The 15,785-nt window shown below is 35.2% G+C and overlaps 1 protein-coding gene across 1 annotated transcript in view; it reads left to right on the forward strand.

Annotated features, from left to right (window-relative positions):
• The first annotated feature begins 11,101 nt into the window (after positions 1-11,101).
• Positions 11,102-15,785, forward strand: part of LOC124094639 (uncharacterized) — a 60,027-nt gene continuing 55,343 nt past the window's right edge. The window contains exons 1-2 of the mRNA XM_046447551.1: positions 11,102-11,175; positions 14,223-14,448. Of these exons, the coding sequence (XP_046303507.1) occupies positions 11,102-11,175; positions 14,223-14,448 (300 nt within the window). The remainder of the gene's footprint in view (positions 11,176-14,222; positions 14,449-15,785) is intronic.

Below are 15,785 nucleotides of genomic sequence, written 5' to 3' on the forward strand. Positions count from 1 at the left end.
ATGATAAACAAAAGCTAAAAGAATTTGCAGCCAGAAAACCAGCATTGCAAAGCATCTTGAGCAAAACACTACACGAGGAAGAAATGAAAAACAATAACCAAAACCATCAGTGGGAAGTGTCTCTATAAAGACAGAGGGCGGGGGGAAAGCTAATCATGGAGAAACAAACTAAATTAAAAAAAAAGAAGAAGAAGATAAATAATCAAACATGGCTGGAAGTACAAACCATATATCAATAGTAACTCTAAACATTAATGGCTTAAACTCTCCAATAAAGCGACATAGGCTGGTAACATGGATTAAAAAAACAAATCCAACAATATGCTGCCTCCAGGAGACACATCTGATTGGAAAAGACATACACAGGCTGAAGGTGAAAGGTTGGGAAAAAATATACCACGCACACGGTCCTCGGAAGCAAGCAGGGGTGGCCATCCTCATATCGAATAAAATTGACTTCAAGACTAAATTAATCAAAAGGGATAAGGAAGGACATTATATACTGTTAAAAGGAACCATTCACCAACAAGACATAACAATTATCAATATTTATGCACCAAATAATGGTGCTGCGACGTTCATAAAACAAATTCTCCTCAAGTTCAAGAATCAAATAGACCACAACACAATAATTATGGGTGACTTCAACACACCTCTCTCACCATTGGACAGATCCTCCAAACAAAAGCTGAATAAAGAAACTATAGAACTCAATATCACAATCAACAACCTAGACTTAACTAACATATATAGAATATATCAACCATCATCAAGTGGATATACTTTTTTCTCAGCAGCACATGGATCCTTCTCAAAAATAGACCATATATTATGCCATAGGGCAACCCTCAGTAAATATACAGGGGTGGAGATAATACCATGCATTTTATCTGATCATAATAGAATGAAACTGGAAATCAATGATAAAAGAAGGAAGGAAAAATCCTACATCACATGGAAAATGAACAATATGTTACTGAATGATCAATGGGTTACAGAAGACATAAAGGAGGAAATCAAAAAATTCTTAGAGATAAATGAAAATACAGACACAACATATCGGAATCTATGGGACACAATGAAAGCAGTTTTAAGAGGGAAATTCATCGCTTGGAGGTCATTCCTCAAAAAAAGGAAAAACCAACAAATAAATGAGCTCACACTTCATCTCAAAGCCCTAGAAAAGGAAGAGGAAAACAACAGCAAATGTAGCAGAAGGCAAGAAATAATTAAAATCAGAGCGGAAATCAACGAAATTGAGACAAAAGAAACTATTGAAAAAATTAACAAAACTAAAAGTTGGTTCTTTGAAAAAATAAATAAGATCGACAGACCCTTAGCCATGCTAACAAACAGAAGAAGAGAGAGAACTCAAATTACTAACATACGGGATGAAAAAGGCAATATCACAACAGACACTACAGAAATACAGAAGACAATTAGAAATTATTTTGAAAACCTATATTCCAATAAAATAGAAGATAGTGAAGACATCGATAAATTCCTTAAGTCATATGATTTGCCCAGACTGAGTCAGGAGGATACTCACAACTTAAACAGACCAATAACAATAGATGAAATAGAAGAAGCAATCAAAAGACTTCCAACCAACAAAAGCCCAGGACCGGATGGGTATACAGCGGAGTTTTACAAAACCTTTAAGGAAGAATTAATACCAATACTTTTCAAGTTATTTCAGGAAATAGAAAAAGAAGAAGCTCTGCCAAATTCATTCTATGAGGCCAACATCACCCTGATTCCGAAACCAGACAAAGACACCTCAAAGAAAGAAAACTACAGACCAATATCTCTGATGAACCTAGATGCAAAAATCCTCAATAAAATTCTGGCGAATCGGATACAAAGGCACATCAAAAAAATTGTGCACCATGATCAAGTAGGATTCATCCCTGGGATGCAAGGATGGTTCAATATACGGAAATCAATAAATGTTATTCACCACATCAATAGACTTAAAAATAAGAACCATATGATCATCTCAATAGACACAGAAAAAGCATTACACAAAGTACAGCATCCCTTTATGTTCAAAACATTAGAAAAACTAGGGATAACAGGAACTTACCTCGACATTGTAAAAGCTATCTATGCTAAGCCTCAGGCTAGCATCATTCTCAATGGAGAAAAATTGAAGGCATTCCCCCTAAAATCTGGAACAAGACAGGGATGCCCTCTATCACCACTTCTTTTCAATATAGTTCTTGAAACACTGGCCAGAGCAATTAGACAGACGAAAGAAATTAAAGGCATAAAAATAGGAAAGGAAGAACTTAAATTATCACTATTTGCAGATGACATGATTCTATACCTAGAAGACCCAAAAGGGTCTACAAAGAAACTACTATAACTAATAAATGAATTCAGCAAAGTGGCAGGATATAAAATCAACACGCATAAATCAAAGGCATTTCTGTATATCAGCGACAAAACTTCTGAAACGGAAATGAGGAAAAACACTCCATTCACAATATCCTCAAAAAAAAATAAAATACTTGGGAATCAACCTCACAAAAGAGGTGAAAGATTTATATAATGAAAACTACAAAACCCTAAAAAGAGAAGTAGAAGAAGATCTTAGAAGATGGAAAAATATACCCTGTTCATGGATAGGCAGAACTAACATCATCAAAATGGCGATATTACCAAAAGTTCTCTATAGGTTTAATGCAATGCCAATCAAAATCCCAACGGCATTTCTTGTAGAAATGGATAAAGCAATCATGAAATTCATATGGAAAAATAAAAGACCCAGAATAGCAAAAGCAATTCTAAGCAGGAAGTGCGAATCAGGCGGTATAGCGATAAGAGAACAAACAACCCAATCAACAAATGGGCCAAGGACCTGAACAGACACTTCTCAGAGGAGGACATACAGTCAATCAACAAGTACATGAAAAAATGCTCACCATCTCTAGCAGTCAGAGAAATGCAAATCAAAACCACCCTAAGATACCATCTCACTCCAGTTAGATTGGCAGCCATTATGAAGTGAAACAACAACAAGTGCTGGCGAGGATGTGGGGAAAAGGGTACACTTGTACATTGCTGGTGGGACTGCAAACTGGTGCGGCCAATCTGGAAAGCAGTATGGAGATTCCTGGGAAAGCTGGGAATGGAGCCACCATTTGACCCAGCTATTGCCCTTCTTGGACTTTTCCCTGAAGACCTTAAAAGAGCGTACTACAGGGATACTGCTACATCGATGTTCATAGCAGCACAATTCACAATTGCTAGACTGTGGAACCAACCCAGATGCCCTTCAATAGATGAATGGATAAAAAAAATGTGGCATTTATACACCATGGAGTATTACGCAGCACTAAAAAATGACAAAATCATAGAATTTGCAGGGAAATGGATGGCACTAGAGCAGATTATGCTTAGTGAAGCTAGCCAATCCCTAAAAAACAAATACCAAATGTCTTCTTTGATATAATGAGAGCAACTAAGAACAGAGCAGGGAGGAAGAGCAGGAAGAAAAGATTAACATTAAACAGATACATGAGGTGGGATGGAAAGGGAGAGAAAAGGGAAATTGCATGGTAATGGAGGGAGACCCTCATTGTTATACAAAATTACATATAAGAGGTTGTGAGGGGAATGGGAAAATAAACAAGGAGAGATATGAATTACAGTGGATGGGGTAGAGAGAGAAGATGGGAGGGGAGGGAGGGGGGATGGTAGAGGATAGGAAAGGTAGCAGAATACAACAGTTACTAATAGGGCATTATGTAAAAATGTGGATGTGTAACCGATGTGATTCTGCAATCTGTATTTGGGGTAAAATTGGGAGTTCATAACCAACTTGAATCTAATGTATGAAATATGATATGTCAAGAGCTTTATAATGTTTTGAACAACCAATAAAAAAAAATATTTTCATTAGTTTCCATGGAAAATGCTATGTACTACATCCCTACTCAAGCAATTAGTAAAACTTCAGTTTGTATAGGAAAAATAAATATTAGGAAGAAAATAGTTCATTTGGAAAACTTCATAAAATTTTTTAGTACTTACATATTTTAATAAGTTTCTTTAGCAAATTTTTAACCTGTTTGTGCTTATGGTTATCTTATATTCAAATTACATTTAAAAATAAAGATAGAACATAGAAAAATATCTACCAAGCAAAAGAAAGACCATGCAGGAAAACACACTGATACATGGAAATAATATGCAATGCATATGCAATAGAGATAGAAAGGTTGTAGAATATTCCTTGGCAAACATTCACAAAATACTCATTTTCATCTAAACTGAGGGACAGTTAAAAAATGCTCCATTTGATATACTCTGACCAAACACTTACGTTGTGAATGTTGAGTTTTTCTTTGCCTGTAACTACAGTTTATTATGATACTTATTTTCATACATTTAGTGTGACTTTTAATGAAAATATCATGCCCCCCCTCCACAAACCAAAGAAATTGTTTTGGTAAAGGCTTTACATATGTGAAGTAATTTCATTATTTTCATACTCCAGCATGAAACTCTTTTATTCACTTAAAACCTTTTATACATTTAGAACACTGCTTTAGAGAACTTAGATTTGTGCAAAGAGTAAATTGCCTATGAGTCAATGAAAATTAATAGAAGTCATGTAATTTTTCCTTAGTTCAGGACCAAACATGAAAAAGCACTCAGCTGATAAAACTTCATTCTCCATTTTGTGAGATTCCTGGTTTGTGCTAATTGCTCTCATTTGTGGCTTTGGAAGTAAATTTCAATCTATAATATTTTAGTGCCATTTATTGAGCATCAAATAGCTACTCAAGGGAATAAAACAGAACAGATAATTTGTGAGCTACACTCAGAATTTCAGTCCCAAAGTAACAAAGAATTTAACATTATCCATTATGTAAAATTCTTGTCCAGTATCACAACTGAAAACTTCAACTCTACCAGATCTTCTTTTATTGTTGAAACCATTTGGTACTTTCCAACCTGTTTTCCTCATAAAGATGCATGGAGATTTTCTCAGGGGATATGGTAGGATTAAGGGGTTTTCTAAAAGTTAGTGTTTGGGGCTGGGGACGTAGCTCAGTGGTAGAATACTTGCTTCATGTGTAAGGCCCTGAGTTTTGCTCCCAGCATGCCTTAAAAGAAAAAAAAAGTTGATGCTTTTATTTTTATTTATGCTAAAGATGTTTATGTTGGTAAGCATGAATGTGTCCTTGCCACTCAAGTACAGTGTGATTATAACCTACAGTTTTGAAAGTATAGAGTTCTGAGCTGGGGAAGCTCAGTGGTAGAGCCCTGGCCTAGTATGATCAAAGCTGTGGGTTCAATAACCAGCACTGTAAAACACAAACAGCCAAACTAGACTCCCAGGCCTCATGCCAGGCTATTGAAGCAGAATGGGTGTAGCTTGTGAAACACTGTCAAACACCGAAACAGTCTTGTGAAACGGATGTTTGGAATAAATCAGTTAGGTGTTGAGATAACACAAAAAAGTATGGGGATTTGGGGATTTTAAGGGATGGTGTGACAAAGTTGGGTCAACTAGCTAAATTATTCAATTTAGTAAAAAACAAAAAGCAAAATACAAAACAAAACAAAAAAAGCTGGAGGGGGGAATAACACAAAACAAAAAAAAAACTTATAAGAGATATAGTGTGTTCCTCTATGCCAAATTATTGCCTAATCATAGGTCTAAATTTGGGGGGGGGAGGTATCAAGAAATATGATACAGAAATTGCATGGTTTTTAAATTTAATTTTACAAATGTGCATTAGCTAAAATGATATGCTAGTAATGCATTTTTTTCTTATTCCCGTGGGTTGTGTGCGTGCGCACGCACACACACACACGACTATGTATGTGTCATGAATCAAATCCATTTATAATTAATTAATAACTAAAATAAGATGTTATTTTCCAAATTCACTTATCTTCAAATGAACTTTAATTCCTTTGATTATATCAAGAACAAGGTATTAATTAAGTGCCATTAAGTAAATACCTAATTTTAGTAGCTGATTGTTTCTGAAAATTATAATAGAAGGGTGTACTCAGGCTCACAGCAAGCTTGGAAGATGGAGAAGGAGCAAGGCACCTTACATGATGAGTTTGTGGGGCAAACAGCCAATATTAAAAAGCAAGAATCTAGAATCTGTATGTCGGAGGTATATGTATACCTTATCTAGTTGATACATGTGCTTTATTTTTACTTTTAGAAGTTTCAGATGTTGACTTAGTAGTCTTAGTCATCTTAATCCCATCTGTTTATCGTAACATACTGATGAATGCATGTTAACATTTACTTGTAATCATTATTTTATATTCAACTACAATGACATAATATTTGATATCCTTGTGATAATTCAATTTCACAATAAAATGATTTGCAATTGATTTTGTTTACATCTTGAATCAATTTTAATGCCAGGGATTTCTTAATTCGGCAGTATTTTTAAAAAGTGTCAAATTTTACCTTTTCATTGTTGATTTTTGAGAATTTATTGTGATTTTCTCTTCTTTTTTTTAATAACAAATCTTGAAATATTGTTTCTATTAATTTAAGATCTGTAAGTCTATATTATTAAGGTGAAAGAAGCTCACATTGATTATTGATTTACTACAACAACTCTTTCAACTGTTCAAACTAGTACAGTATATACTTAAGCAAAGGCAAACAAAAATAAATTTGAAAACTTTGTAAAGCTACAGACAAGGTGTAGCATACATAGTCTGTGACTTTTGATCTTATGTTTTATGATTATATGTTCTGAATTTTTATCAGCTATACACAGCTCTTTGAGATAGTATCACTAGTTAATAATAAGTGCAAATATTTTTTGCAGTACTAGGGATTGAACCCATGGCCTCTCACATGTTAAGCAAGTGCTCTACCACTGACCTACATCTCCCAGCCCTAAATATAAGTTTTTTATTCATCCTGTTACAATGTAGGAGGGAAAAATTAAATTATTAGAGTTAGCTCATTGCAGCAAAATCTGCTAGTCAAACCCCAAATCCTTTATACTTTCTTACTAGTGTGGTTTTGTGCCTAAATTCTTAAATGTGGCATGTGAATAGAATCATGTGTTCAATTTCTGATTCAACTAATTAAGATGCCTAGCCTGGATTTTCTCTCCCTTTTCTTTTTGATGGTCGAAAATGGTGACAAACTGAAAAAATCTTGGAATTTGAGATATTATGTATAGAAAAACTATCTGGCCACCCAGATCCTAGCATGATATCCCTGAGATTACCTGTTTTCCTTGGCTATTTTATGAGAAAGAAAAAAATTCATTTCCATATTCTTCATGTATTTTTCAGTCTCTTGGTTAGAATAGCTTAGACTAATCTCTAACTAATGCAATTATTCAGGAATTCTTTCATGTGCTCTTCCAGACTCATTATTAATTTAAGCTCCTTTTAAATTTAAAAGTTGACAGTTTGGACAATTATACTCTGGCCATCAGAAATAATTCCTGAGTTGGGGATGTTAGAAAATGTGAGAATGAATTAGACCACAGCTGCTTTTCTTTCTCTGTAATGGCATCTTCATTGTGTCACTCATCTGAATGTATTATCTGGCTACCTCACTGTTTGATATCTTTCTTCATCTAGTTTTAAATAAGCAGACACTATTATTTTTATGAGCTCCCTTGTCTCTCCATTATCCGTCTATCTCAAATAATGGTTACATTTGGATTCCCCCCAGATGCGGACCATCGAATGCAGGGCCTCATGCATGCTAGGCAAAGACTCTACCACTGAATTACCCCTGAAGCCCAGGATTCTCCATTTACAAAATGAGAAAGAGACTAAAACCAAATATGTTCCACTGTAACTGTGAAGATTAAAGAGGTGCTTAAGGAGTTAATTACAGAGTTTGGCCATGAAAACCAAAGTGCAATGGTAATAATCAAATGGTAATTATCAAAATGAGTCCCATAGTCTCTAAAACCAGATAGCCCCAAAGCAGAGTTCATCTATATTTTAAAACCTATGCATCTTTTTTTTTGGTAATGTTACCACTAGGCACTATGATGCCTAGATCTTCACCTGAATTTCTCTGTTGTCCTTCAATTGTAGTTAGTCACTACATCTTGCTATTTCCTTCTCTTTGACCCAGTCCTATTTCTCTCTTGATAGCTACTTAGTTCATCTCAAAGTCCATTTTGGATTGTACAAGGGCAGTAGTCTTTTAACCATTCTTGTAGTTAATCGTCTATATAGCTATTAAATCATTTTTGTAAAAAAATAATGTTAGTTGGCTTTTTTGATGAGAAAATGTTTAAGGTGGTAAATTGGGGAGGAGATAATCATGAATTGTCCATATTGAAAATAATGGTAATCCAAGGACAAACATCCCTATCAGGAAAAGACAAGGAACATTTGAGACAGAACGGAAGAAAAAAACACACATAGGAAGTAGTGATATAAAAACAGAGGAAGGGTTAAGAATAATGTGGCCACAAGCCAAGGAAACCAAAGAATGCTGATGACTTCCAGACAATAAAAGAGGCAGGAAACAATGCTCCCTGACAACCTTCCTGCACACACCTTGGTTCTAGATGGCCAGTCTTTACAATTATAAAAAGATACGTTTATGTTGTTTTAAGCCAGCTTCTTCAAGTTCACGGCATTTTGTTATAGCAATCTTAGGAAAACAATAAGCATGACATGTACTTTGTTCTCCCAACTCTATAGTCTATTCTTTTTTATTGATTTTATTTTTTTAAGTACATGACAACAGTGGAATGCCTTACAATCCTTATTACACATAGAGAGTACAATTTTTTGTATCTCTGTATATAAAGTATGTTCACGTCAATTTATACCATTATACACATATTTTTTGCATTACAATTCTTAATACACATATATACCACAATTTTTCAAATCTCTATTTGTATATACGGTATGTTGACACCCAATTCAAGTCTTCATACATGTACTTTGTATAATGATGACCATCACATTCCACCATCCTTGCTAATCCCCTTCCCCATTCCTTTCCCTCCCACCCCTCTTCCCTATTTAGAATTAATCTAATCCTCCCATGCTCTCCCTCCCTACCCCATTATGAGTCACCCCCCTTATATCAGAAAACATTCGGCATTTGTTTTTTGGGGATTGGCTGACTTTACTTAGCATTATCTTCTTCAATGCCATCCATTTACCTGCAAATGCCATGATTTTGTTCATTTTTAATGCTGAGTAATATTCCATTGTGTATAAATGTCACATTGTTTTTTATCCATTCATCCACTGAAGGACATCTAGGTTGGCCCCACAGTATAGCTATTGTGAATTGTGCTGCTATAAACATTGATGTGGCTGTGTCCCTGTAGTATGCTGTTTTTAAGTCCTTTGGGTATAGTCTGAGAAGAGGAAAAGCTGGGTCAAATGGTGGTTCCAATCCCGGCTTTCCAAGGAATCTCCACACTGCTTTCCAAATTGGCTGCACCAATTTGCAGTCCCACCAGCAATGTATGAGTGTACCTTTTCCCCCACATCCTTGCCAACATTTGTTGTTTGTCTTTGTAATAGCTGCCATTCTGACTGGAGTGAGATGATATCTTAGAATAGTTCTGATTTGCATTTCTCTGGTTGCTAGAGATAATGAGCATTTTTTCATATATTTGTTGATTTATTATATATCCTCTTCTGAGATGTGTCTGTTCAGATCTTTGGCCCATTTATTGATTGGGTTATCTGATTTTTTTTGGTGCTTAGCTTCTTGAGTTCTTTATATACCCTAGAGATTAGTGTTCTGTCTGATGAGTGAGCCCAGGATGTAGGCTCTCTGTTCACCTCACAGATTGTTTCTTTTGCTGAGAAAAAAGCTTTTTAGTTTGAATCCGTCCCATTTATTTATTCTTGGTTTTAATTCTTGTGCTATAGGAGTCCTATTAAGGAAGTTGGGGCCTAATCCCACATGATTAAGATTAGGGCCTACTTTTTCTTCTATTAGATGCAGAGTCTCTGGTTTAATTCCACTATACTTTTGTGCATAGTGAGAGATAGGCATTCAGTATCATTTTGTTGCATATGGATTTCCAGTTTTCCTAGCGCCATTTTTTGAAGATGCTATCTTTTCTTCAGTGCGTGTTTTTGGCACCTTTGTCTGATATAAGATGATTATAATTTTTTAGGTTAGTCTCTGTGTCCTCTATTCTGTACCATTGGTCTACCGGCCTGTTTTGGTGCTAATACCATGATGTTTTTGTTACTATTGCTCTGTAGTATAGTTTAAGGTCTGGTATAGCGATACTATCTGCTTCACTCTTCCTGCTTAAAATTGCTTTAGCTATTCTGGGTCTCTTATTTTTCCAGATGAATTTCATGACTGTTTTTTCTATTTCTATGAGGAATGCCATTGGGATTTTGATCAGAATTGTATTAAACCTGTATAGTGAAAGATCTATACAATGAAAACTATAGTCTTTTCTAATGCCAGAAATATTTTTACAAATGTTTGCTATAAGATATTAAAATAGGTTTTTTAATGAGTGAATTCTACTTCTGAGATAGATGGTCCCTTGCCTTAGTTTATTATATAGCTACCTAGAAATTACCATAAACTTAGTGGTTTAAAACAACACAATTTTTCTATATTAAGTCGTATAAGTTGAAAGTGTCTCACTAGATTAAAAATACATTGGCTGTGGTTCTCACTGGAGGATCAGGGCTTTCTTCTTTTAAGCTCACCTGATGGTAGAATTCATTCCCTTGCCAATGTGGGACTGAGGTTCCTGCTTTCTTACCAGCTGGAACCAGTTCAGCTCCCAAAGCCCATCTACATACCTTGTCACATAGACCCTGTTTTTTTTTGTTGTTGTGGTGGTGGTGGTGGTGGTTTTTTTTTTTTTTTAAAGTCAGCAGCTGTATGTTGAATCAGCAACCAGCAGGAGACAAATATTTGCTTTTAAAGGACTTATGTTATTAGATGACATCCACTCAGTAAATTGCCCCGACGGGTCAGCTGATTTTGAACTTTACACCTGCAAAAATTCCTTCATAGGAGTTATTAGATTAATTTGATGTTTGATTATATAACTAAGACAAAGCATTGTGTACTTAGGGGTTGGGAATCCTGTGTGTGCCATTTCAGAATTCTACCACAATGCTCCTGCCTGAAACAACTAAAAAACTTGACAAAATAAGTGAAACAGTAGTTGTCATGTCAGTGGTCATCAGGTAATAAGGCATAATGGTTACTAAGAAATGGGAAATGAAGATGATGAATCCTACAACTGTGTTGCAGCTTATAGCATGACAAGAATTTCCATGTTATAGCACAAGGAGAAAGAACCTAGTAAGAGCCCAGCAGTCCCTCTGAGATGGAACTGAGAGTCTCTGCAATCAAAGATAGAGTTCCCTCACAGAGAGAATTCTGAAGACCCAAAATGGGTACCTTTCAAATCTTCAGCTGAGCACTGAATAGTGTGGAATTTAACCATGGTCAGGAAGAAAAACACTCAAGAATCCTGAATGGATTAAAGGGGTAATCTCTAAGATTTCCACAAGGCTGGTAACAGTTCCTATATGTACTAGATATATTGAGAAAAGTCATAATTCATGGGCATAATTTGGGATAGAGCACTCTAAATTGTATTGCCTCAGTGGTGGGTTGATATTAGCTCCAAACTAAATTTTATGTTTATCCCTACATAACAAAGCTTAAAGGCATGAAAAAACTCACATTGTTTCAAGTTAATCTATTCCCTTCAAAACAAAACCCAAGAATATGATTAAAAGTACAAAATTATCACATTTTTAAGGTAAAAATTCATAATGTCTGGTACCCAATAAAAAGTTCCAGGCAAAGAAGGAATCAGTAAAATATGACATATAATTAAGACAAAGATCAATCAAGAGAAACATGACCCAGTAGAGCACAGATAATAGAATTGTTGATGAGAACATGAAAACAATCATTGTAGCTGTGTTCCATGTGTTAAGTGTAGAGAAAAGGTTATGGAGAAACGTGAAAAATATAAATAAGACCAGAATTGCATTCACAGAGATAAAAATGACTATGTCTAAAATGACAAAAACATTGAATAGAATTAATAACAGATTATAGAAAAAAAAGATTAATGAACTTGTAGACTTGGCAATAGAAATTATAAAAAGTGCAAAACAGAAAATAAGACTGAAAAAATAACATGTGAGCATGGAAACTAATAACATCTCTAGTAATAATTAACAACTTGAAATTTTAAAATAGCATTTTTTGTAATAAATGCAAAATGTACTGAAAAGTTTAAAACATTGCTGAGAAAAATAAAAATTTTGATAATATATACCATGATTCAAATATCTAGTATTAAAATGTTGAATCTCCCCAAAATTGGTATCAAAAAATGTAGTCCCAGTAAAAAAAATTAAAAATTTCTATAAAAATTGCCAAACTGCTTACAAAATCCACAGGGAAATTTTAAGGTTATACAATGGTCAAACTCTGAAAATTAAAAAAAATAAATTCAAAGGGTTTATGCTACTTCATTTTAAACCTAGTTGAAGCTATAATAATCAAGACTATGTCTTTGTCTAAAGATATATAAATAAATCAATTAAACAATATGGGGCACGGGCACATTTAAGACAGTGTCCTTAAATGTGTGAAGGGGGGAAGAGTCAGTGTCAGAGATGCAATGTATGACTTGTCTGGACCTTACTGGCCCTGAAGTAAGAGGAAGAGGCCATGAGCCAAGGAATATTGGTAGTTTCTAATGTCAGGAAAGGTAAAAAACAGCCATACCTAGTGCCCCCAGAAGGGATGCAGCCCTGCTGGTGACTTGATTTTAGCCCAGGAATATTCATTTCAGACATCTCAGCCATAATATGATATGTTTTTAATGTTGTTAGCTGCTGACTTCATAGTAGTCTGTCACAGTGGCAATAGGAAACTAGAAGGAGGTAAATAATTGCAAGGATAGTTGCTCAACATCAATCATAAGACGCAATGCAAACTAAACCCAGAGTTAGTACCATTATGCTAAATTTTAGAATGGTTAAAATTGAAAATACCAATCATATCAAATCTTGGTGAGAATCAAATTTTGATAGAGAAACTGAAACTCTCAAACACTACTGGTGGGAATGAAGAATTGTACAATCATTTTAGAAAACCGGTAGTTTTTTGGCAACTTAACAATATATCTACCACATGAACTTTCCATTCAACTCCTAGTTATTAACCTAAGTGAAATAAGAGCATGTCTCTACAAAGACTAGATGTTGTATGATGTATGAACATACATAGATGTTCAAGTTAGCATTATTTATCTTAGTCCCAAGCTGGAAACATTAGAATTATCCATTCATTGTGAATGTACAACAGAATCTGGCATTTTTATACGATGAACTGGTGATAAAAATAAATGAACTCAATATATGGTCTATAAAGACAAATGATAGAAATATAAAAAAATGACAAAAGTCAGAGTAAAATTAAGATACTTTCTGATTCAATATATATTAAATTCTTGAAAATACAAATGAATGTGGAGTCACAGAAGAAAGATCAGTAGTTTTCTGGGGCAGGATTAGGGTTTGATGAGGCCAAAGAAGCATGATTACAATGGGGCCCAAGGAACTCTGGAGGTGTCATGGAAATATTTGTGAACTTGATTATGGTTGTGGTTCCATGGTGCTGACACATATCACCATTTAACTGCACATTCCAATTATGTACAGTTTATTATACTTCAAAAAAGCTTTTGAAAAAATGAACTTGGAATTCTCTCATTGCATTTGATGAGACTTTAAGCATTAATTAGAGGTCACCTTATTCCACATTCAAGATGGGTATCAGACCAGGAGTACCAAACTGCTTGGGTGTGACTTAAACTTCACTAGCCTCTTCCCTTTTGCCACTGTGGGAGTAGATGAGGGGGGACTTGACTGCTGAGTGGGAGAGGTTGATGAGTGAGGTATTTTTTAAAAGGAAGCATTGTTGAGAGCTCAGCTATTATTTAGTTTTCCCATACAATATGGTAGGAGAAGACTTCATCCTAAACCAGTGAGAAAGTAAGGGGCTATTAGACAAAATCATCCTGAGGACCTGGCTGCAGGTCTGGAAGCTGAGACAAGCAAAGACCAGCATCCAAACTGGGTATTTAAAAGGCCAACATTGAGAGGCTGGTTACTTGCCTTATGGTAGAACAGGGAGAGAAAGCAACAGAAGATGAGCTACAATTCTAGAAATTCCAGAAAATCGGCCTGTTTTTGTTGCCCAGAAAGGAGCTGGCTATGAGTTGCTCTGAAAGCGATTCTAATTACACAGGTCTTCAGGATGACTTTATACCAATAGGTACAGCCAACTGGCAGGGTGGATTACTGCAAGGTGGTTCACAGCCAGCTGGACAAGGCGACACCCATTCTAGCAAAAAGAAAGCAGAGAGATTTGTCCTGAAGATCACTTCCCCATTGTTAAATGGAGTCCACAAAAGCTCCCCCAAAAGGGTAGGTAAACATGAGACCTTTTTCTCATGAGAGCACTGGCATCAGATTGTACCCCACCAGTCACCTGTATGTGTTCTGCCTCTTCCTTCTTTTTCTTCACCTACTATAACCTAGAAGAATGAATGTCAGAGTGGGGAAGAAGTATATGAGTGGCAGGAAACTGATGATGACGATGGTTTTGTGTGCTGTTTCCAAGAATGCTAGCCGTTTCCCCAGACCTATTATTATCCTTTAAAAAATTGTGAATAATATAATTTTGTAATTAGATAATTTTTAACTGAGCACATGACTAGCCCCAAATATTTCTTGGTCTTCTTGCCACTGAAAGAGGTCACATGGTCAAGTTTGGTCCTGATGTAAGCAACAATGCCAATTGTAACTCTGAGCAGGGTGCAGAACTTCCTTCATCTTTCTTTTCTACTGCCAGAGTGATTTTAGTTATGATAATCTGAGTTTTTTTTTTTTTTTTCAGCCTTGCTAGGTTGAGGTGGAAGTCACAAGCTGAGAATGAGGGATAAGCTGGTAGAGTGAGTTGAGTGCTTGATGATTGTGTGGTACTGCCCTTTCAGACCTGGACAGCCTACCTCTGGATTTTACATGAAAAGGAAATGAATTTCCTTTTTTTTTAAGTTGTTGGGGTTTGCCATGCACATTTGAATCTAGAAATATCTACATGTTTGCCTTCCTCAGGATAGGCTTCACACCGTGAGGCAGGACAAAGTTGGGGAAGGAGAGAAATTCTGAATTAGGTAATATTGAAGCTTTGTATTATACTTGATAGGCCTTACTAATACCTGTAAAATGAGACTACTCACTAATTTGCGAGTGACTGTCACAGCCTTATCTGTTAGAGGTGCAGGTGGAAGATACACTGGAACACATGGAAAAGTAATAAAGTGAAAGAGTAAAGTCATAGTTACTTATTTCTTACCTTCCAGGGCTAACTTGTTCAATGAAATAGTTATGCATATTTTCTAATTAACAAACCAATACTTTTTATATTAACAAACTTACTTTATCATATTAATGAGATATATTACCTTAAATTGCTCAGATGAATCTTTAACCATTGTTAAATGTTGTTGAATGGATATAATAAAGGTATTAATATTGGAGTTTTACTAATTAAATATAATTATAATAACTAATGTAGAGCTATGATTATTTTCAACGTTGTCACAAAGAACCCTTATACCATACTGTCCTTCCACCATTTGGGATATTTAATAGTAATTGATTCTAATATGATCTTACATTATATGGATATATTTGCTCTGTTGGGTTTTTCCTTTGTACTTATGTAACATAATCTTACTCGATCACATTTTGGAAGGAAC

The sequence above is a fragment of the Marmota monax genome, unplaced genomic scaffold (genome assembly GCF_021218885.2).
Source record: "Marmota monax isolate L192 unplaced genomic scaffold, Marmota_monax_Labrador192_F-V1.1 WCK01_AAM20220418_F8-fsc00007, whole genome shotgun sequence".
Lineage (NCBI taxonomy): Eukaryota > Metazoa > Chordata > Mammalia > Rodentia > Sciuridae > Marmota > Marmota monax.